The sequence below is a fragment of the Eucyclogobius newberryi genome, unplaced genomic scaffold (genome assembly GCF_026437365.1).
Source record: "Eucyclogobius newberryi isolate DKJ021-1_F unplaced genomic scaffold, fEucNew1.0.hap1 SCAF_9, whole genome shotgun sequence".
Classification (NCBI taxonomy): domain Eukaryota; kingdom Metazoa; phylum Chordata; class Actinopteri; order Gobiiformes; family Gobiidae; genus Eucyclogobius; species Eucyclogobius newberryi.
In genome coordinates this window covers 25,136,520-25,161,254 of record NW_027316532.1, presented here as the reverse complement: position 1 = coordinate 25,161,254, position 24,735 = coordinate 25,136,520, and the positions used below count along the sequence as shown (strand labels likewise).

General features: G+C 41.0%; 2 protein-coding genes across 3 annotated transcripts in view; both read left to right on the top strand.

Moving 5' to 3' along the window:
* Window positions 1-5,116, top strand: part of gpc1a (glypican 1a) — a 61,996-nt gene extending 56,880 nt beyond the window's left edge. The window contains exons 6-10 of the mRNA XM_072438957.1: window positions 624-754; window positions 1,153-1,290; window positions 2,091-2,218; window positions 3,816-3,991; window positions 4,839-5,116. Coding sequence (XP_072295058.1) covers window positions 624-754; window positions 1,153-1,290; window positions 2,091-2,218; window positions 3,816-3,991; window positions 4,839-5,014 — 749 coding nt within the window. The 3' untranslated portion in view covers window positions 5,015-5,116. The remainder of the gene's footprint in view (window positions 1-623; window positions 755-1,152; window positions 1,291-2,090; window positions 2,219-3,815; window positions 3,992-4,838) is intronic.
* A 14,285-nt stretch (window positions 5,117-19,401) lies between these two features.
* Window positions 19,402-24,735, top strand: part of LOC140353860 (ephrin type-B receptor 1-like) — a 179,986-nt gene continuing 174,652 nt past the window's right edge. For both annotated transcript variants that reach the window (XM_072438619.1, XM_072438617.1), the window contains exon 1: window positions 19,402-19,594. In XM_072438619.1, coding sequence (XP_072294720.1) covers window positions 19,498-19,594 — 97 coding nt within the window. In that variant the 5' untranslated portion in view covers window positions 19,402-19,497. The remainder of the gene's footprint in view (window positions 19,595-24,735) is intronic.

The window sequence follows — 24,735 nt, the reverse complement described above, 5'->3', positions numbered from 1 at the left end:
ACAGAAAGAAAGACAACAAAAGAATAAATTAGTTTTTCATTTTTCATTTGATTTTGGCCAATGTGATGATTATTTTTCAATGAATACGTATCACAAAGCTGTTTACCCTCTGTCAGAAAACCCAAAAGAACAGGACTTTAGTATTATCTTTTATGAAATGAGCACAGCTGATTTTTTTTTTTTTTTTATATTGTATTTTTTTCAGTTCAGCATTTTCTTTTTAAAGTATAATATATGGTAACAATACATGTAGTACAATAAGTTAAATAGTGCATAAGTAACTTCTGAGTGTCCACCACTGCTTGTTTTGAAATGCTCCACAGTTTGGCATAAAACACATTGCACTGATTTTATTAAAAGGTCTTTTTGTTTCTATGAAATTGCATGGTTTTTACGCATTGTTACTGTGAGTCGCCTCTTCATAGATCTAACCTGTAGCTTGGAGATAGATGAGTTTAATGACAAACCGTGAAAGATTCTAGGTAAAACAACAACATCTCCACTGACAGAAGCAGGTGGCGGCCGTTCGAGCTGAGATGTTCCACAGTGCACCTTTACATTTTGACAGTTGTTGTGTTACACGGATGGAATAATCAGAAACCTTTGACTTCTGCTGTGAACAGACACCATGATCCAAGTGGCGTCCAGTTTCAGCACAGAGCCCAGTCTGGACGTGGTCCTCTCGTCCATGCCGTCTCGAATCTATGAGGCGGTTTACTACCTGAAGGACAACATGGACTCCATCACTGCCAAGGTACAAACAAAGTGCTTCTATATCCAACACAATAGGAGGGCTGCAAGTTAATTCAAGGCAATTAATTTCCATCCTTATTATCTTCCGCAAGAAAACTGTGTTGTAGAAAATCAACATGATAAAAAGATTTTGGCAGAGGGTGAAGAGTTTAATTATCATGTTCAGGAAATTATATCTTTTCTCGGGTATTAGCGAGATCGTTGCCGCAGGTGGTATTTAGCTAATAAACGAGGCAGCAGTTAAATCTGTCTTTAGTGCTTTGCTGCTATAAATAGACACTTTTTAAAATCCCTGTTCTGTTATTTATCGAGTTGCTTTAGTAAAATCTAGTGGGGAAAATAAGCACCCTATTCTTTAAATAAAACAAATAGTTATTTTACTAACAAATTGTACTGTAGGTGTACCAGACGTGTGGGACTCCAGGGGAATCGGGCACCGGGACCCCCACAGTCCAAGAGCAGAGGAGGAAGAGCGGCTCCCTGACCGCTTCAGAGAGCAAACCGTCGCCCACTGCTGGCATCAGACTGGAGATGCAGGTCTGTGTGGGGGACATATTATACCTATTTATTAATCCTAAATGCTTGTTTCGACTGTATAATGTTATTGTTTTGCCTTTTTGCAACCCAGAAGTGTTGATTTGTGTTTGAGTCAATACACATACCACTGAAATAGCATCACATTTACAATAGCAACGCTGTACACCAGGCATCAGGCGAAATCTAGCAATCTAAATCCCAATACTGCAAACAGAAGGCGCCACTCACCTAATCTAAGCATCCTTCAAATATCCAAACATTCAAATGAAAAGTGAAAGAGCAAGTGCTGCCCATATCATGCATGTATATATTTCAAGATTTATTTCTTTGATTCAGCCTAAAATCACACAATTGTTGCATGTCTGTAACAAATATAATTCCCTTTCTAGGATGAATGAACTTAATTCTGATTCTTAGTCAACAAAATCAAACAGTGAAACAGTCATTGGTCAAGAAGCAGATTAACCAACATTCACAGGAAATAAGCAACTGGATAAATGTCTCAGAGCATCTCTGTCTTTAGATCCTCCTTCTGTGAGGAAAAAAACTACTTAAATCCCAGTGGGAAAAATGGAAACCTCGAGGAGAACCACAGTGAAGGAGAAGGAGAGATCCTCCTCCCACGGATAGGCTGTAGGTCCAGGACTGATGCACTTCCATTTGCATAGAGACTGTAGAAACACTCAAAACAGAGAGACAGAGGCATCCAGAGCCAAACATGAATAAATAAATAATATGTCTCTTTCAATTCCCAAATACTGTGAAGTAAATATAGACTAATGTTGGCCCTGTGTGTTCAGGTGTCTGTGCTCAACACTAAGCTCAGAGAGATGCGACAGTACTGGATTGAGCTTCCTGTGGCTCTGTGTGGAAAAGTGGCTGAAGCCGCCAGTCCAGACAAATGTTGGAATGGAATGGCTAAAGGAAGGTAAGGGACGACCAATCACAATCATCTCAACAAATGTTTTTTCAATGATGATTAGAGCTCTAACAATATCCACATTTCATCATAAAATATTGTATAAGTACGAGAGACTTACAGATCTGTCGCTAGTTTTTTCTTTAAAAGGCCTTGTCAAATCTTTGGTGTCATTATTCCATTGGATTACTTTTGAAAAGTCTTAAATAACTGTTATTTCTTAATGTTGACTGCACTGAAAAGGAGTAAAGAATAAGGGTCACTGTAGTTGTCTGCTTTTTAGCTGTCATTGCAACCACTCACATTCAAGCAAAGGCCCATGATATTTCTATACTGCATTATGTCCAACATGAAAACATTCTTATGGAGTGTGTTTTCCCTCGCCTGTCTGATAAACTGGTACATCACTTTGCTCTTATTGTGCCCTTCTAGTCCTTATACTGTATAATGCATTTGGAGAACAATTTAATGCTGCATTTATATGTCTTCATGTCATTTCACGCCACTTCACAGTCGCCCTATGCCTTGAAATTCACAGTCCTTGACCATGTGATTTATAGTGAAGCAAAGCCCTGCAGTGCATAGGACGGCTCTGTGAAATCATTAAAGGCGTAAAATGTAAGTGTGAGTGTCTTTTAAAGACGGAGCGTGACCGCACATACAGAGAAATGCTGAGAAATATTAAGGAAATATACACACTTTATACTAGGATGAAGAGTCTCAGACATAGCTCCACAGTGACACCTGTGGGATGTACTTTGTCATTGCTCTTTAAATATATTGTCTGGGGCTTTTTAACCATGTTATGTATTTTTTCTCCTTCTCATTTATCAACTCAAATTTGTATTCGGAGTGATTCATGCATGTTTAAGTAATCTTTATACCATTGCACCAAAAATCCCTGTTTTTATCGACCCCGACACACACAACTCCTCTGGACTTATAACCAAATAATAACCAAAATATTGTCATTATTTTATCGTCAAAAGTCTCACAATAATATTTTGAGCTGTCACAATACATTGAATTGGAAACTTCTTTGCTTAAATGCAATGTATTGTTGCTGCAGCAGAAACAAGGGGACCAACATAGACCATGATCCTTTGCTCCATTTCCGACTTTATGAAAAAATTACTTACTCTTGCACTTTTATATCTTAATTCTTTGGCATATGACAGTAATGATTCACAACAAAGGAAAAAGGTATTTTATCTATGATTCAGTTAACAAATATTGTACAGTGAAATGAATATTGTGATTATCATTACATCTCGACCTAAAGCTGAGTTTCTTTATAATCTAGATCAATATATATATATAAAATATTCATCTATGTGTGACATAAATCATAACTAAACAGCAGACAGAGCATAATAAATAGTGAGTTGGTTTAACAGACTTATTTTGATAAAAATGTCGGCATTCTTTGTCTGTGTGCTTTATCCTTGCTTAGTAGAATACACCATCTATTCCTTTATATATAGATTAAATCAATAACGGATCTTGAATAAGAGTTTCTGAAAGGATGCATGCAGCGTGTGGCCTTGGTGTCACGCTGCTCTCACAAATACTATCTAACTGTGTGTATCTCTTCCCTCTCTCTCAGATATCTTCCGGAGGTGATGGGCGATGGCCTGGCCAGTCAGATCAACAACCCCGAGGTGGAGCTGGACATCACAAAGCCCGACATGACCATCCGACAGCAGATCATGCAGCTGAAAATCATGAGCAACCGGCTGAAAAACGCTCTGGAGGGAAATGACGTGGACTTCCAGGACACAAGTGAGTGTCTTTGTCTAAAATACAAAGAGTGAAGACAATTAGTCCTTCCTTTGTCCCATTAATCGCTTAGTCATCTAATTATTTTTATCTGGACCATAAGGAATTAGATGAATCAGTTTGGACCATTGAGTTTTGGGACTGACTGGACAGTTTAATCTGCCTTCAGTTCTCACTCATGAAGACGCTTACTCGTACTTTTCTGTTTACAATAGTTTTTGTGTAAGATCCTAATAATTTTGAGAGCTTATGCCAGTGCCACGCCCTCTTTTACTCGACTAATCAATGCACAGGGCGTGTCTTTAATCGACCAAGAATTTCTTTAGTTGACACCAGCCCTGAAAACTACACTGGGATTCATTTGTTTGGTAAATTAGCGTAACTTGCGAACTGTTTGGCTTTGGAATAGAATAAGTGTCTAATGTTTTCATGGTACAAAAAACTACGTAAATCTACAAGTCTATTTTTACCAACACAACATAAAACAATATAGTGTAAATGTTCTGCTGTTGGACAGAGCTTAAGTAAAGAAGAAAAAACATCTACGTAAGCATTTCTTTGGTTGCAGATGACATAAAGTTTTTAACTTCTGTAGTCTAAATGGAAATTGAGATGAAGGCAAGCTAAATTATTAATGTTACTATCATTTATTTTGTGTGTGTTTGTACTTTGATTGATAAATATAGCTTGATAAACTTCTGAAAAAATAAGCTGTTAGAAGATTTGTGAATTTCCCTTTTTGATATTTCTTTTGAATATACCATATTATTGCTAAATCACAACTAAACTTAAGTATAGCCTTGTTCAAGTGTATTTAAGTTGTATTTAAGTTGTATTTTCCTCCCTGTAGGTGACGACATGAGCGGCTCAGGCAGTGGCATGTGCGCCGGTGGGCAGTGCCCCCGCAGACCGGTCTTCCCCTACCCACCGGAAAACAAAGGCGTGAGGGGCACAGCTTTACCTTTGTCCCACCTCTCCAGCTTCCTATTCCTTTGCCCATTGGCCGTCCCACTCTTGCAGCGATGATTGACAGCTCCAAAAACACAAACAGACTCCACTACTGCCCGAAGTAGGACTAACGCATGAACGAGAAGGACAATGTAGCTCGGAAAGAGACGCTTTTGGACACGACTCTGCCAAAAAAAAACACGAGTGGACTTTTATTTTTTTTTCCTTTTGCCATGAAGGAAAACCGAGAATATTTTTCATTTTGTTCATAGTTTATTGAGGTGTCTTGCAAGAAACATGAAGAAAATAATGTTGAGAGGATTGATTTTGTTCACCCGATGACGAAAACAAACAAAAAAAATGTGTTCCTCTATTTTGTGGGACGGTCCAGGAGACGTTTTCCAAACTTCACTTTTGTAAAATGGTGTAAGGTGTAAATGTGTGTAGCTAAATGACTGGCACCATACTGAGCCGTGAATGTACAGTATATTATTGACTCTATTGACAATGAAATCCCCATAATCTGTCACGTAGTTGTCCAGATGTCTTGGCGTTTGTGTTTAATGGCATAGGATGAAATAACGGGGGTGAAAAATGACCACGATCTCAAAATGTACACTTGTTGCCACGGCAAGGTTTAAGGTTAAAGGTTTGGTTTATCTCTCAAAGCACCTGAGAACAAGCACAAAAGGTTTTTACCGTAACGCAGGCAAAGACGTGCACATATATTCCTTACTCTTATATTATTTATTGTATATGAACGGTATCGGAAACGGCTTGAGTCCGGTTTGAGAGTCGCACAACACGGATAATAATCTACTTTTGAACTCGCCAATAGGTGACCGACCACCACAAACATTTCGTCTCTAAAGTGTCCTTGAAGCAAAAATGTATGAATGAAAAACAAGACAGCAGATCTTCAGCTCGTGCACAAAAAGGAGCAAACAAGTAAACCAGTCAACCAGCAACTGTATCCGACAAGCGAGCATCTTTGGAGACTTTAAAGTGCAGTACGAACTCTTAAAACGACTCGCTTTTACTCGACAAGTTGGTCTAATATAACATAACAACGCGTTGAAAATGGTCAGTTTAGATGGCAACGAACTTACACGAGTAAATACATTCAGTAATGCGTCAGTAAATGGTGTAAAGTGTAAAACTTTATTTTAAACTTACAAATGATTTCTCTCCTGCAGCTGTTTTATCGCAGACGATGCTCCCGAGTTATTTCAAAGTAGTAAATACGTGTGCAATGTCTGTGTGCAGATGGAGTTTGGACAATTGACCCATTTATTCCTTTTTTTTAACGAATTGGTGTTTCATTAAAAAAAGCTCGATAACAATCTGATCCACGTGGGTGCTTAAAGGTGCGCTGTGTAACTTTTATTCTGTGTCACGCCAGGAATCTTCCACTATACGGCATTAAAAGTGTCTATTTTGTATTTATTCAATTACAGGCGTTTTTAATTGGATGGGAAACAATACATTGAAAAACACACTGCTTTTCCACTGATCTGATCTGTAACTCGGCGTGGCGGCGTCACAAATAGATATGCTTGAATGTTCCACAGTGCGTCATTAAACATAAGAGTGGAAAAGTTACATAGTGCACTTTAAAGTCTCTTAACACATGCAGTGATTGGGATTTTTGTGCTCATGTTCACGCATCTGTGTACTACTAATAATCTCACGTTTCATTAAACTGTCTGATTGTAAAAAACGGTTTCAATATTCCACTTTATTTTGTGTTTTGTGAGTTGTTTTTTGTTTTAATAGACTCTTCTTCCATAACTGACAGGATGCTTTTCAAACCACAAATACAGAGACTTTTTTTTTTTTTTAAACGGGTTGGAAAAGGCGAGGCGGTTTAAATGACACTTAAAACTCGACAAAAGTTTGTGCGTGAAAATAACTTTGGAATAATTCTCCTCCTTTTTCTTGTGGGATGCGAGCTGCGCCGCATTATAAATAAACATGGAGACGTGTTTGACAGGCACCACCTCCTTCGTCCCGCTGAGCGTCAAAATGACAATCCCGCATCAGTCCGGGGGGTTGGAAATTAATGAATGATTTTTTATTTTCTTCTTGGTTCTCCCTCATGCCGACTGCTAAATTCCAGACTCCACACAATAAAACACACAGAGACTAATGTAGATTATTTAAAAATGCCAAAAAGTCCATTTTATTTGAGCTTTATAATTACATATAGAGGAAGGTGTGTCAAAAGGAAACATTTCTCAGTTACATAACAATTTTACGCAATATTGCTTAAGTACATTGACTTTTTATAGTTCTTTTCAAGTCGATAAGGGACAAAAGCTTTATGTTGACAATATGAAATTAATTGAACGTTTGTGTTTCTTGCGCGTCTCCTTCTTTTATCTCATTTTTGCGATCAAACCTTGAAACTTTGAATGATTTGTCCTTCCAGTTGGATAACTTCAAACGATAAATCAGACAGTTACCCTTATAAACAGTCAAAGTTGTTTCTCCATAAAACCTTTTCAATCTTTTTTTCAATTGCTTGGACCACGTTTTACTTCTACTTCAGTAATATTATGTTAACGCAGTGGTACTTTTAACTTGAGAACAAATTTTCCCTTCTCTACTCACCTCCGCATACGTGATGATAAGTCATAAAAGAAGAGTAAAACCCTGTGTCTAGACATAGCAAAAGATTTATTGACTTTTAGTGCCGTTCCTGTGTTTCTGTGTTTATGAGCCAGCGTTTCTGTCCCCAATGTCCCGGTTGAAACTAAAATCCTCAAAGTACTGCTGCCAAGTTTAACGATTTAGTCTTAACAAAGCAACAGGGATAATTAAATGTGGCCAGTGGTTTGTGTCTTAAATTGATTAGTGCAGTGTTTCTGTTGCGTTATCTCTGGCAGCTGTCATGGTCTGTATATTCCACAACCAACTTCACAGGTTTGGCTGAATTAGTGTTAAGGTAAAATGAGGTGATTTTAGCTGCATATGCGTTAAAGTCAAAGAAATAAACCCAAAAAATGCATACACATGAACAAGAATTGGCTTTGATATTGGTGTGTGAAGGGTATAAGAGCATCACATTTGATATTTACTTGTCACTCCTATGATAACTTTATCCATCCATCCATCCATCTTCTGCCGCTTTATCCGGGGCCGGGTCGCGGGGGCAGCAGTCTGAGCAGGGACTCCCAGACTTCCTCCTCCCCAGACACTTCCTCTAACTCCTCCGGGGGGATCCCGAGGCGTTCCCAGGCCAGCCGAGAGACATAGTCTCTCCAGCGTGTCCTGGGTCTTCCCCGGGGCCTCTTCCCCATGATAACTTTATGCAATACAGAATATTCTCTCAAATTAGATTTTGCTGAGCGTCGAAGTGCCAGATTCATCCAAACACATTTTAAACCTGTTACTTTCTTGGTGTGAGAAAGTACAGGGCCCTCTGCAGTTGGACTATTTGTTATGTCATTGGTCATCATTTAGAACTAACTTATTCATGGTTTAGTTTCTTTTTAGACCTGGTTTAGCCTAATTTTGGATCTGGTTTAGCCACATTTTTAGACATTGGCTTAGCTTCATTTTAGACCTGGTTAAGCCTAATTTTAGACTTGGTTTAGCCTCATTTTAGACCTGGTTTAACCTCATTTTGGACCTGAGTTAGCCTCATTTTAGACCTGGGTTAGCCTCATTTTAGACCTGGTTTAGCCTCATTTTAGACCTGGTTTAGTTTCATTTTAGACCTTTAAGACCTAGTTTAGCTCTAAGTAACTAATTTAAACTTTAGGCACTTGGTGAGAAAACTGTCTATACAATTAAATGGATTGTGAGTAAATTGCCATGAGGATTGCACCTTGAGCGACCTCTGTTGGACTTTTATTATACAAGGCAAAATATGACATAAGCTCTTTTGGTGAGGTGGACAGAGAAGCCAACATGTGTACCCAACATGTGTACCCAACATGTGTACCCAACATGTGTAAACCCAACATGTGTAGCCAACATGTGTACCCAACATGTGCACCCAACATGTGTACCCAACATGTGTACCCAACATGTGTAAACCCAACATGTGTACCCAACATGTGTACCCAACATGTGCACCCAACATGTGTACCCGACATGTGTACTCAACATGTGTAAACCCAACATGTGTACCCAACATGTGTACCCAACATGTGTACCCAACATGTGTACCCAACATGTGTAAACCCAACATGTGTACCCAACATGTGTATCCAACATGTGTAAACCCAACATGTGTACCCAACATGTGTACCCAACATGTGTTAACCCAACATGTGTACCCAACATGTGTACCCAACATGTGTAAACCCAACATGTGTACCCAACATGTGTACCCAACATGTGTAAACCCAACATGTGTAAACCCAACATGTGTACCCAACATGTGTACCCAACATGTGTAAACCCAACATGTGTACCCAACATGTGTACCCAACATGTGTAAACCCAACATGTTTGTCCAACATGTGTACCCAACATGTGTAAACCCAACATGTGTACCCAACATGTGTACCAAACATGTGTAAACCCAACATGTGTAAACCCAACATGTGTACCCAACATGTGTACCCAACATGTGTACCCAACATGTGTAAACCCAACATGTGTAAACCCAACATGTGTACCCAACATGTGTACCCAACATGTGTAAACCCAACATGTGTACCCAACATGTGTACCCAACATGTGTACCCAACATGTGTAAACCCAACATGTGTACCCAACATGTGTAAACCCAACATGTGTACCCAACATGTGTACCCAACATGTGTACTCAACATGTGTAAACCCAACATGTGTACCCAACATGTGTACCCAACATGTGTACCCAACATGTGTAAACCCAACATGCGTACCCAACATGTGTAAACCCAACATGTGTAAACCCAACATGTGTACCCAACATGTGTACCCAACATGTGTAAACCCAACATGTGTACCCAACATGTGTACCCAACATGTGTAAACCCAACATGTGTACCCAACATGTGTACCCAACATGTGTAAACCCAACATGTGTACCCAACATGTGTACCCAACATGTGTAAACCCAACATGTGTACCCAACATGTGTACCCAACATGTGTACCCAACATGTGTAAACCCAACATGTGTACCCAACATGTGTACCCAACATGTGTACCCAACATGTGTAAACCCAACATGTGTACCCAACATGTGTACCCAACATGTGTACCCAACATGTGTACTCAACATGTGTAAATCCAACATGTGTACCCAACATGTGTACCCAACATGTGTAAACCCAACATGTGTACCCAGCATGTGTACCCAACATGTGTAAACCCAACATGTGTACCCAGCATGTGTACCCAACATGTGTAAACCCAACATGTGTACCCAACATGTGTAAACCCAACATGTGTACCCAACATGTGTACCCAACATGTGTACCCAACATGTGTACCCAACATGTGTAAACCCAACATGTGTACCCAACATGTGTAAACCCAACATGTGTGCTCAACATGTGTACCCAACATGTGTAAACCCAATATGTGTAAACCCAACATGTGTACCCAACATGTGTACCCAACATGTGTAAACCCAACATGTGTACCCAACATGTGTACCCAACATGTGTACCCAACATGTGTAAACCCAACATGTGTACCCAACATGTGTAAACCCAACATGTGTACCCAACATGTGTAAACTCAACATGTGTACCCAACATGTGTACCCAACATGTGTACCAACATGTGTACCCAACATGTGTAAACCCAACATGTGTACCCAACATGTGTACGCAACATGTGTAAACCCAACATGTGTAAACCCAACATGTGTACCCAACATGTGTACCCAACATGTGTACCAACATGTGTACCCAACATGTGTAAACCCAACATGTGTACCCAACATGTGTAAACTCAACATGTGTACCCAACATGTGTACCCAACATGTGTACCAACATGTGTACCCAACATGTGTACCCAACATGTGTAAACCCAACATGTGTAAACCCAACATGTGTACCCAACATGTGTAAACCCAACATTTGTACCCAACATGTGTAAACCCAACATGTGTAAACCCAACATGTGTACCCAACATGTGTAAACCCAACATGTGTAAACCCAACATGTGTACCCAACATGTGTACCCAACATGTGTACCCAACATGTGTAAACCCAACATGTGTGCCCAACATGTGTACCCAACATGTGTAAACCCAACATGTGTAAACTCAACATGTGTACCCAACATGTGTACCCAACATGTGTATCCAACATGTGTATCCAACATGTGTACCCAACATGTGTACCCAACATGTGTACCCAACATGTGTACCCAACATGTGTAAACCCAACATGTGTACCCAACATGTGTAAACCCAACATGTGTAAACCCAACATGTGTACCCAACATGTGTAAACCCAACATGTGTAAACCCAACATGTGTACCCAACATGTGTATCCAACATGTGTATCCAACATGTGTACCAACATGTGTACCCAACATGTGTACCCAACATGTGTAAACCCAACATGTGTACCCAACATGTGTAAACCCAACATGTGTACCCAACATGTGTACCCAACATGTGTATCCAACATGTGTAAACCCAACATGCGTACCCAACATGTGTAAACCCAACATGTGTAAACCCAACATGTGTACCCAACATGTGTACCCAACATGTGTAAACCCAACATGTGTACCCAACATGTGTACCCAACATGTGTAAACCCAACATGTGTACCCAACATGTGTACCCAACATGTGTACCCAACATGTGTAAACCCAACATGTGTACCCAACATGTGTACCCAACATGTGTAAACCCAACATGTGTACCCAACATGTCTAAACCCAACATGTGTACCCAACATGTGTACCCAACATGTGTACCCAACATGTGTAAACCCAACATGTGTACCCAACATGTGTACCCAACATGTGTACCCAACATTTTTACTCAACATGTGTAAATCCAACATGTGTACCCAACATGTGTACCCAACATGTGTAAACCCAACATGTGTACCCAGCATGTGTACCCAACATGTGTAAACCCAACATGTGTACCCAGCATGTGTACCCAACATGTGTAAACCCAACATGTGTACCCAACATGTGTAAACCCAACATGTGTACCCAACATGTGTACCCAACATGTGTACCCAACATGTGTACCCAACATGTGTAAACCCAACATGTGTACCCAACATGTGTACCCAACATGTGTACCCAACATGTGTAAACCCAACATGTGTACCCAACATGTGTACCCAACATGTGTACCCAACATGTGTAAACCCAACATGTGTACCCAACATGTGTACCCAACATGTGTAAACCCAACATGTGTACCCAACATGTGTACCCAACATGTGTACCCAACATGTGTACCCAACATGTGTACCCAACATGTGTAAACCCAACATGTGTACCCAACATGTGTACCCAACATGTGTACCCAACATGTGTAAACCCAACATGTGTACCCAACATGTGTACCCAACATGTGTACCCAACATGTGTACTCAACATGTGTAAACCCAACATGTCTACCCAACATGTGTACCCAACATGTGTACCCAACATGTGTAAACCCAACATGTGTACCCAGCATGTGTACCCAACATGTGTAAACCCAACATGTGTAAACCCAACATGTGTACCCAACATGTGTACCCAACATGTGTAAACCCAACATGTGTAAACCCAACATGTGTACCCAACATGTGTACCCAACATGTGTACCCAACATGTGTACCCAACATGTGTAAACCCAACATGTGTACCCAACATGTGTAAACCCAACATGTGTGCTCAACATGTGTAAACCCAATATGTGTAAACCCAACATGTGTACCCAACATGTGTACCCAACATGTGTACCCAACATGTGTAAACCCAACATGTGTAACCAACATGTGTACCCAACATGTGTAAACCCAACATGTGTACCCAACATGTGTAAACCCAACATGTGTACCCAACATGTGTACCCAACATGTGTAAACCCAACATGTGTAAACCCAACATGTGTACCCAACAAGTGTACCCAACATGTTTAAACCCAACATTTGTACCCAACATGTGTACCCAGCATGTGTAAACCCAACATGTTTATCCAACATGTGTACCCAACATATGTAAACCCAACATGTGTACCCAACATGTGTACCAAACATGTGTAAACCCAACATGTGTAAACCCAACATGTGTACCCAACATGTGTAAACTCAACATGTGTACCCAACATGTGTACCAACATGTTTACCCAACATGTGTACCCAACATGTGTAAACCCAACATGTGTACCCAACATGTGTAAACCCAACATTTGTACCCAACATGTGTAAACCCAACATGTGTACCCAACATGTGTAAACCCAACATGTGTAAACCCAACATGTGTAAACCCAACATGTGTGCCCAACATGTGTACCCAACATGTCTAAACCCAACATGTGTAAACCCAACATGTGTACCCAACATGTGTACCCAACATGTGTATCCAACATGTGTATCCAACATGTGTACCCAACATGTGTACCCAACATGTGTAAACCCAACATGTGTGCCCAACATGTGTACCCAACATGTGTAAACCCAACATGTGTAAACTCAACATGTGTACCCAACATGTGTACCCAACATGTGTATCCAACATGTGTATCCAACATGTGTACCCAACATGTGTACCCAACATGTGTACCCAACATGTGTACCCAACATGTGTAAACCCAACATGTGTACCCAACATGTGTAAACCCAACATGTGTAAACCCAACATGTGTACCCAACATGTGTAAACCCAACATGTGTAAACCCAACATGTGTACCCAACATGTGTATCCAACATGTGTATCCAACATGTGTACCAACATGTGTACCCAACATGTGTACCCAACATGTGTACCCAACATGTGTAAACCCAACATGTGTACCCAACATGTGTAAACCCAACATGTGTACCCAACATGTGTACCCAACATGTGTACCCAACATGTGTAAACCCAACATGTGTAAACCCAACATGTGTACCCAACATGTGTAAACCCAACATGTGTAAACCCAACATGTGTACCCAACATGTGTAAACCCAACATGTGTAAACCCAACATGTGTACCCAACATGTGTATCCAACATGTGTATCCAACATGTGTACCAACATGTGTACCCAACATGTGTACCCAACATGTGTACCCAACATGTGTAAACCCAACATGTGTACCCAACATGTGTAAACCCAACATGTGTACCCAACATGTGTACCCAACATGTGTAAACCCAACATGCGTACCCAACATGTGTAAACCCAACATGTGTAAACCCAACATGTGTACCCAACATGTGTAAACCCAACATGTGTACCCAACATGTGTACCCAACATGTGTAAACCCAACATGTGTACCCAACATGTGTACCCAACATGTGTACCCAACATGTGTAAACCCAACATGTGTACCCAACATGTGTACCCAACATGTGTAAACCCAACATGTGTACCCAACATGTGTACCCAACATGTGTACCCAACATGTGTAAACCCAACATGTGTACCCAACATGTGTACCCAACATGTGTACCCAACATGTGTAAACCCAACATGTGTACCCAACATGTGTACCCAACATGTGTACCCAACATGTGTACTCAACATGTGTAAACCCAACATGTCTACCCAACATGTGTACTCAACATGTGTACCCAACATGTGTAAACCCAACATGTGTACCCAGCATGTGTACCCAACATGTGTAAACCCAACATGTGTAAACCCAACATGTGTACCCAACATGTGTACCCAACATGTGTAAACCCAACATGTGTAAACCCAACATGTGTACCCAACATGTGTACCCAACATGTGTACCCAACATGTGTACCCAACATGTGTAAACCCAACATGTGTACCCAACATGTGTAAACCCAACATGTGTGCTCAACATGTGTAAACCCAATATGTGTAAACCCAACATGTGTACCCAACATGTGTACCCAACATGTGTACCCAACATGTGTAAACCCAACATGTGTACCCAACATGTGTACCCAACATGTGTACCAACATGTGTACCCAACATGTGTAAACCCAACATGTGTACCCAACATGTGTAAACCCAACATGTGTATCCAACATGTGTACCCAACATGTGTAAACCCAACATGTGTAAACCCAACATGTGTACCCAACAAGTGTACCCAACATGTTTAAACCCAACATGTGTACCCAACATGTGTACCCAGCATGTGTAAACCCAACATGTTTATCCAACATGTGTACCCAACATATGTAAACCCAACATGTGTACCCAACATGTGTACCAAACATGTGTAAACCCAACATGTGTAAACCCAACATGTGTACCCAACATGTGTAAACTCAACATGTGTACCCAACATGTGTACCAACATGTTTACCCAACATGTGTACCCAACATGTGTAAACCCAACATGTGTACCCAACATGTGTAAACCCAACATTTGTACCCAACATGTGTAAACCCAACATGTGTACCCAACATGTGTAAACCCAACATGTGTAAACCCAACATGTGTAAACCCAACATGTGTGCCCAACATGTGTACCCAACATGTCTAAACCCAACATGTGTAAACCCAACATGTGTACCCAACATGTGTACCCAACATGTGTATCCAACATGTGTATCCAACATGTGTACCCAACATGTGTACCCAACATGTGTAAACCCAACATGTGTGCCCAACATGTGTACCCAACATGTGTAAACCCAACATGTGTAAACTCAACATGTGTACCCAACATGTGTACCCAACATGTGTATCCAACATGTGTATCCAACATGTGTACCCAACATGTGTACCCAACATGTGTACCCAACATGTGTACCCAACATGTGTAAACCCAACATGTGTACCCAACATGTGTAAACCCAACATGTGTAAACCCAACATGTGTACCCAACATGTGTAAACCCAACATGTGTAAACCCAACATGTGTACCCAACATGTGTATCCAACATGTGTATCCAACATGTGTACCAACATGTGTACCCAACATGTGTACCCAACATGTGTACCCAACATGTGTAAACCCAACATGTGTACCCAACATGTGTAAACCCAACATGTGTACCCAACATGTGTACCCAACATGTGTACCCAACATGTGTAAACCCAACATGTGTACCCAACATGTGTACCCAACATGTGTAAACCCAACATGTGTACCCAACATGTGTACCCAACATGTGTAAACCCAACATGTGTACCCAACATGTGTACCCAACATGTGTACCCAACATGTGTAAACCCAACATGTGTACCCAACATGTGTACCCAACATGTGTAAACCCAACATGTGTACCCAACATGTGTACCCAACATGTGTACCCAACATGTGTAAACCCAACATGTGTACCCAACATGTGTACCCAACATGTGTACCCAACATGTGTAAACCCAACATGTGTACCCAACATGTGTACCCAACATGTGTACCCAACATGTGTACTCAACATGTGTAAACCCAACATGTCTACCCAACATGTGTACCCAACATGTGTACCCAACATGTGTAAACCCAACATGTGTACCCAGCATGTGTACCCAACATGTGTAAACCCAACATGTGTAAACCCAACATGTGTACCCAACATGTGTACCCAACATGTGTAAACCCAACATGTGTAAACCCAACATGTGTACCCAACATGTGTACCCAACATGTGTACCCAACATGTGTACCCAACATGTGTAAACCCAACATGTGTACCCAACATGTGTAAACCCAACATGTGTGCTCAACATGTGTAAACCCAATATGTGTAAACCCAACATGTGTACCCAACATGTGTACCCAACATGTGTACCCAACATGTGTAAACCCAACATGTGTACCCAACATGTGTACCCAACATGTGTACCCAACATGTGTAAACCCAACATGTGTAAACCCAACATGTGTACCCAACAAGTGTACCCAACATGTTTAAACCCAACATGTGTACCCAACATGTGTACCCAGCATGTGTAAACCCAACATGTTTATCCAACATGTGTACCCAACATATGTAAACCCAACATGTGTACCCAACATGTGTACCAAACATGTGTAAACCCAACATGTGTAAACCCAACATGTGTACCCAACATGTGTAAACTCAACATGTGTACCCAACATGTGTACCAACATGTTTACCCAACATGTGTACCCAACATGTGTAAACCCAACATGTGTACCCAACATGTGTAAACCCAACATTTGTACCCAACATGTGTAAACCCAACATGTGTACCCAACATGTGTAAACCCAACATGTGTAAACCCAACATGTGTAAACCCAACATGTGTGCCCAACATGTGTACCCAACATGTCTAAACCCAACATGTGTAAACCCAACATGTGTACCCAACATGCGTACCCAACATGTGTCCCCAACATGTGTAAACCCAACATGTGTACCCAACATGTGTACCCAACATGTGTACCCAACATGTGTAAACCCAACATGTGTACCCAACATGTGTACCCAACATGTGTACCCAACATGTGTACTCAACATGTGTAAACCCAACATGTCTACCCAACATGTGTACCCAACATGTGTACCCAACATGTGTAAACCCAACATGTGTACCCAGCATGTGTACCCAACATGTGTAAACCCAACATGTGTAAACCCAACATGTGTACCCAACATGTGTACCCAACATGTGTAAACCCAACATGTGTAAACCCAACATGTGTACCCAACATGTGTACCCAACATGTGTACCCAACATGTGTACCCAACATGTGTAAACCCAACATGTGTACCCAACATGTGTAAACCCAACATGTGTGCTCAACATGTGTAAACCCAATATGTGTAAACCCAACATGTGTACCCAACATGTGTACCCAACATGTGTACCCAACATGTGTAAACCCAACATGTGTACCCAACATGTGTACCCAACATGTGTACCCAACATGTGTAAACCCAACATGTGTAAACCCAACATGTGTACCCAACAAGTGTACCCAACATGTTTAAACCCAACATGTGTACCCAACATGTGTACCCAGCATGTGTAAACCCAACATGTTTATCCAACATGTGTACCCAACATATGTAAACCCAACATGTGTACCCAACATGTGTACCAAACATGTGTAAACCCAACATGTGTAAACCCAACATGTGTACCCAACATGTGTAAACTCAACATGTGTACCCAACATGTGTACCAACATGTTTACCCAACATGTGTACCCAACATGTGTAAACCCAACATGTGTACCCAACATGTGTAAACCCAACATTTGTACCCAACATGTGTAAACCCAACATGTGTACCCAACATGTGTAAACCCAACATGTGTAAACCCAACATGTGTAAACCCAACATGTGTGCCCAACATGTGTACCCAACATGTCTAAACCCAACATGTGTAAACCCAACATGTGTACCCAACATGTGTACCCAACATGTGTATCCAACATGTGTATCCAACATGTGTACCCAACATGTGTACCCAACATGTGTACCCAACATGTGTACCCAACATGTGTAAACCCAACATGTGTACCCAACATGTGTAAACCCAACATGTGTAAACCCAACATGTGTACCCAACATGTGTAAACCCAACATGTGTAAACCCAACATGTGTACCCAACATGTGTATCCAACATGTGTATCCAACATGTGTACCAACATGTGTACCCAACATGTGTAAACCCAACATGTGTACCCAACATGTGTAAACCCAACATGTGTAAACCCAACATGTGTACCCAACATGTGTAAACCCAACATGTGTACCCAACATGTGTAAACCCAACATGTGTACCCAACATGTGTAAACCCAACATGTGTACCCAACACGTTAAATAATGAGCAGGGGGGAAATGCGCAAAATTAGAAATGAAAAATAATAGCCTGTCAGAAAGAAAGCTGTGAAAAGCAAAATGTTCTAATCCTAAACATCCTAAATGTTGTTCATTTGGAAGAGAAACCACAACTTTTATCCAATTAATATATTACTCAAGTAGGGAAAACAATGATACTAGAAAGCCATTCTTAAAAGTACAATTTCAAGTTGCACAAGTAAACATAACTGAGTAAATGTAACTAAACTGAGTAAATGTAACTAAACTGAGTAAATGTAACTAAACTGATTACTACCGCGCAATGTAATACATTCACCTGTTCTCTCACTGACCACTAGATGTCACTGTGGCATTGCGCACGGCCCGGGGCAGAGGGCGAGAGGGGGGGGGGGAACGCGCTCTGTTGGGCTTTTGGCACGGGTCAGGTGGAAAAGCACGGGTGATTGGTTTACGACGAGGTGTTCTCTCTTCTGATTGGCTTGGAAGGTGTGAAGAGTCATTGTTGGAGGGGGGGATGAGGGAGGGGGGTGGGGGGGGGACGACGGTGCTCCGGTCCCATCTCCCGTCCCCATTCCGCGCTAAACTGTGCCGGTGCGCGCTCCTCTCCTCCCCGCGCGCGCTGAGATGTGACTGCCACGCGGAGGAATAGCAGCATTTCAGTGGGATTTGTTTTCTCTCGGCGCTCGCGCGTGTCAGGACGGATCAAGAATGGGGGGGTGCCGGAGGGGACTAACGGTGCCCACGCGGACCACGAGGGCGGCCGTCCTGCTCCTTTGGGTGACCACAACGGTGTGCGCGGTGGAAGGTAAGGCGCGCGCGGGGACCGGGGCGCACGGACCGGGGCAAGTGAGCGCGGGGGGGAAACTTGGTGTTTACTTTTAAAATGCACATGTTCGGTTATAGAACGTCAAGCAGTCACTCAGTCTGATGCAAAGATGAAGTTTAGTGGGGAAATATGAAAATGGGTTCAGTGAAATGGTGTGGGCATATTTTGGAGAGGGTTTGGAGCAGTGATGCTGGGCCAGGGGTGGGCGAGATGGACAAAAATTAATATCTCCATATTTTTCGTCACTATTATGTCAGAATGTGTTATAACATGTCTATTATGCGTATGGGTAGAGCTGTAATCATGTGAAATGCCTGTAAAATGAACCCCAAAAGTGCAAAAATATCACTTTATATCCTAATTCAAAAGTTTACTACGTATTATTTTCTATCTTTTTTTTATTTTTAATCATTTTCATTCATAAGCAGCTCTCATTGTAGCTTTTTTTTTTCCACTGTCAACTACATACTCAATATTCAATTTGCACATCTTCCAACAATTTTTAGACCTGGTTTAGTCTCATTTTAGACCTGGTTTAGTTTCATTTTAAACCTGGTTTAGCCTCATTTTAGACTCGGTTTAGTCTCATTTTGGACCTGGTTTAGCCTCATTTTAGACCTGTTTTAGTCTCATTTTAGACCTGGTTTAGTCTCATGTTAGACCTGTTTTAGCCTCATTTTAGACCTGTTTTAGCCTCATTTTAGACCTGTTTTAGCCTCATTTTAGACCTGTTTTAGCCTCATTTTAGACCTGGTTTAGTCTCATGTTAGACCTGTTTTAGCCTCATTTTAGACCTGGTTTACACATGTTTTAGCCTCATTTTAGACCTGGTTTAATCAAATTTCAACCCTAATTTAATCCTGATAAAGTTCAAGTTCAGCTCTGATTCACAACACTATTCCAGTCATAAGTGGCCCACGCCCACCTCCAGTGCTGAAGCTACATCCACGTAAACAACGCAGCTCAAATACTATCAAACTCGTGTCATAAATAACAAACACCATCGTAACATGTTATTAGCCAATCGCGTACCTATTATGCATTGTGCAATATTTGCCCTCGTTATTGCTTGTCATTTTAATGGCTTTGAAGTGTTTAAAACCCGCGTCCCTCTGCTCGCGGCTCTATTACCATATGCAGTGGGTCCTGTTCATCCAAAGCAAATGATAATTATAGCTCACGGGTGCTCGGTGGCTGAGTGTCCCGCTGCTGTGAGCTCGCATCCCCGACGCTCTCTCAAAACGCTCTCCAAAATCCACCCAGTGTCCCGTCCCCCCCCATCAGAAGCACTCGTAGCCCCCCCGGGTCTCTGCGTGGTGGTGACCCTCATGATGATTTACCTTCTGCAGCACAAGGATCGCACATGGACTCCGAGACCAGCAAATGACCACTCGATATTTGCAATGTCCAGCTTCTTTTTTGTTGTTTTAAACCATTCCACCGACTTGTGTCTCCGCCTTCTCTCTTTCAACGCAAAGCTAAAACGTTAAAAACCTCATAAACACATAAACCCAGATCTATTGTTTCACTATCTATTGCTGTGAACACACTTGGAAATGTAACTATTGCACCTGCTCGTGTAATAAGAGTTTTATATTCATATTTGGTGTATAAAGTGTGTTTGAATACTATATGTACTATTGTTAAACCTCTTTGGTGTTGGAGGTGCAGCTGCTTTGTCCATGTTTAACTTGTTGTTGGGCTGCACAGTTTTGAAAAAAAATATCTATATTTGCATCTATTTTTCTGTCAATTTGGGATTACTCTTTTGGGATCGGTCCAAAGGTCTCATTTTAAACATGTACTGGAGGATTATCATTTGAAAAAAAACATAAACTGCTGAATTTAAACGAGAATCACAACATGCTTGCAAAGGTAACTATGGGATTTATAGATTGTATGCAATAAGACATGGTCAAACATTTGCGATTTACTAATTGTGGCAATTCAAATTGCAATGTTGTTTTGATTGCAGCTCTTAAATGTTTCCCCTTTAAGAGCTTCTGTGTAATCATCAGCTCTAAAGTATTTCAAAGTGTAGCAAAATTATAATGTTTTTGTTTGGTTAATGTGACAGTTATGGGTGAAATCAACAGGGTATCATTCATTTGTTGTTCATGGTTATTTTATTTAATGATAATCTAACATAATGTTGGAGGTTGGGGTGGGTTAGGTTTGCATCACCCAACAACGAGAGGGTAGCTGATTCAAACTGGTTCATTTTTTTCTTGGGAAAGACGCCTCACAATGTGGCATTTACTGTGACACTAGAGAATGAAACAAGAAGTGCAGGGTCTTGAGCATATCTTTATCACTATAAACATATGTTGTTGCCATAACGATGCCTTTACCAACTGCTGCACATTGCATCCATCTGCTCCTGTCTCCTAAATCTGCCTTCAACTTCTGTGTGCTCTGTCTGCACTGTCCCTCACAGAGGTACTAGATTATGTATCTCTGTCTGCACTGTCCCTCACAGAGGTACTAGATTACTTCTCTCTCTGTCTGCACTGTCCCTCACAGAGGTACTAGATTATGTATCTCTGTCTGCACTGTCCCTCACAGAGGTACTAGATTACTTCTCTCTCTGTCTGCACTGTCCCTCACAGAGGTACTAGATTACTTCTCTCTCACAGAGGTACTAGATTACTTCTCTCTCTGTCTGCACTGTCCCTCACAGAGGTACTAGATTACTTCTCTCTGTCTGCATTGTCCCTCACAGAGGTACTAGATTACTTCTCTCTGTCTGCATTGTCCCTCACAGAGGTACTAGATTACTTATCTCTGTCTGCATTGTCTCTCACAGAGGTACTAGATTACTTCTCTCTGTCTGCATTGTCCCTCACAGAGGTACTAGATTACTTCTCTCTCTGTCTGCACTGTCCCTCACAGAGGTACTAGATTACTTCTCTCTCTGTCTGCACTGTCCCTCACAGAGGTACTAGATTACTTCTCTCTCTGTCTGCACTGTCCCTCACAGAGGTACTAGATTACTTCTCTCTCCGTCAGCTGTCTGCGCTGTCCCTCACGTAGGTACTGGATCAGTCCACTGCTGTTTTAATGGTGTGAGTAATGACAGCCTCCGTAGTGACTTCCCACTTTAAGACTTGTAGATGTGTGTGTTTTGAATAAACACTGAACTTGTAAACAACGTCCAGGGCAGGGGCAGTGGGAGATTGTGGTGTTAATGCTTAGAGTGGAGGAGGTGGTGGTACATGCTGGTCACATTGGCCTCTTCATGGTGACTACCTGCCTAATGAGCTGCTGGATTGGCGTATCAGAGCGTGTCAATGTAGAACAGAGCTGCTGTTGACACAGTGACTGCTCCATGCAGGAATGTGCTTTCTGACTCTGTTATTTAGAAAGTCACTGCAAACCCTGGTGGATATTATTGTGTGAAGAATATATTGTGGTCTGAGGAAAAGTGGAGGGACAATTTGAGCCTTTGTGAAGCAAATGTCCAGTCAGCAGCTCTGTCACACTTCTGATATGAGTTTTAAAGGGGGAAATCCATTTATTTGGACTTTTGAGTATGTCATACTTTGTTTTGGGCAAGGGGGCCCTTTGTAACTTTTCTCGTAGAGAGTCGACCACCTGCTTGTCTCCATGGGGATGTTATTGCTTTGCCTGGAATGTTCCACAGTATGGAATTAGATATATCTTGCGAATGCATCTTTAGGTGTTTTATTGCTCAGAAATACCTGGAATAACTTGCATTACATGCATTCTCCACAAATTTGACCTGTAATTTGGCCTTGTGGTATCACCTGTTTGTTTCCATGAGGATTTAATGCCATACTGTGGAACATGCCAGACAAAGCTAAAGCATCATGAGATAAACAGGTACCTGAAAACCCATGCACCTTTACAGACAAAAAAAGGTTTCTGTTTTGAATTGGTTTAAGAAAAATACAAATGATTATATGTAAATGACTTCTTTGTAAATATTATTTTTGTCATTACTTGCTGTGATTTAACCTTTAACTACAAAATCCTCTGTCTAAATCATTCTGCCGGCCTTTTTTGCATATCTACAGTAAAAAACCCTGAATAAATTGAATGTTGACGGTGCTATTAAAAACTTCCAAATGTTGCTACAGTGATCACTTCATAGCTGAATACCATCTGTACGGGCATCTGACTTAAAATCAGTGCCATATTAAATATGTTAATTGCTGCGCAAATGAGCTGCCTAAAGGAATTTATGTTATTCACTGCATTATTGTGATAAATGCACATTTTTATCAAATTATCTCCCCATTTCTCCCTGTCTTTTCCCCTGGAGCACTGCTTTCTGGCCCTATCTGCCTATCTGAAAGGTTTAACATCCAGATCCTCTTTTAGATGCTGGTATTTACACGACATGTTGTAATTTGTGACTTTGTGCAGCGAGCTGTGTGTGTTACAAATGATGAACAAATAATCTCCTCGGGGAAGCCTGGTGCACATTTATTGGGGATATGCAGATGATTGGTGGGCTTTAGTCAGCATATACACACCTCCTCCTCAGGCTCATCTTTTAAACATGGGTTTCTATATTCATCAGCTGACAGGTTTCCCATGTGACACTTACTCTGACACTGGCTTGAACCGGGGGAAAGTCTCTTCAGGCCTCAGGCGTTTCTCTGACACGTCTCCACTTCTAGATAGAGAAATGTACAGTAAACGTCCAAAATAAAGACTGGTTTTAGTTTAGGATTGTTGCATTTATAGTGATTTACGGTGAACAACAACAGTGGAAGATATTGAATTGATTTAGTATTGAAAAAGTATTAGGATTTGTGTGTACATTGTAATGTAATAACACGCAGTTATGCAATTGTAGAATTAGAGCTAGGGAATCGAGAGTTCAGGTAACATGTTATAACATTAATAGTGAACTTTTATGAGGATCTGCTTATTGCTCGTGGTTAGGACTGGGCAACATGACAAAAACTATATATTTTTTTTCCTCTCTCTCTCATTTAGATCAATGCAATTTTATTTTAAAAAACATAGTAAAAGAACATTGAATTCTGTCAACTGGAATCCAAAAACTTTTGTCTAGTTTACAGGATAAATTTGTCTTTTTACAATATTTTCAACATTTTCAAAAACAAAAGAAAAATGTCTTCAGTATT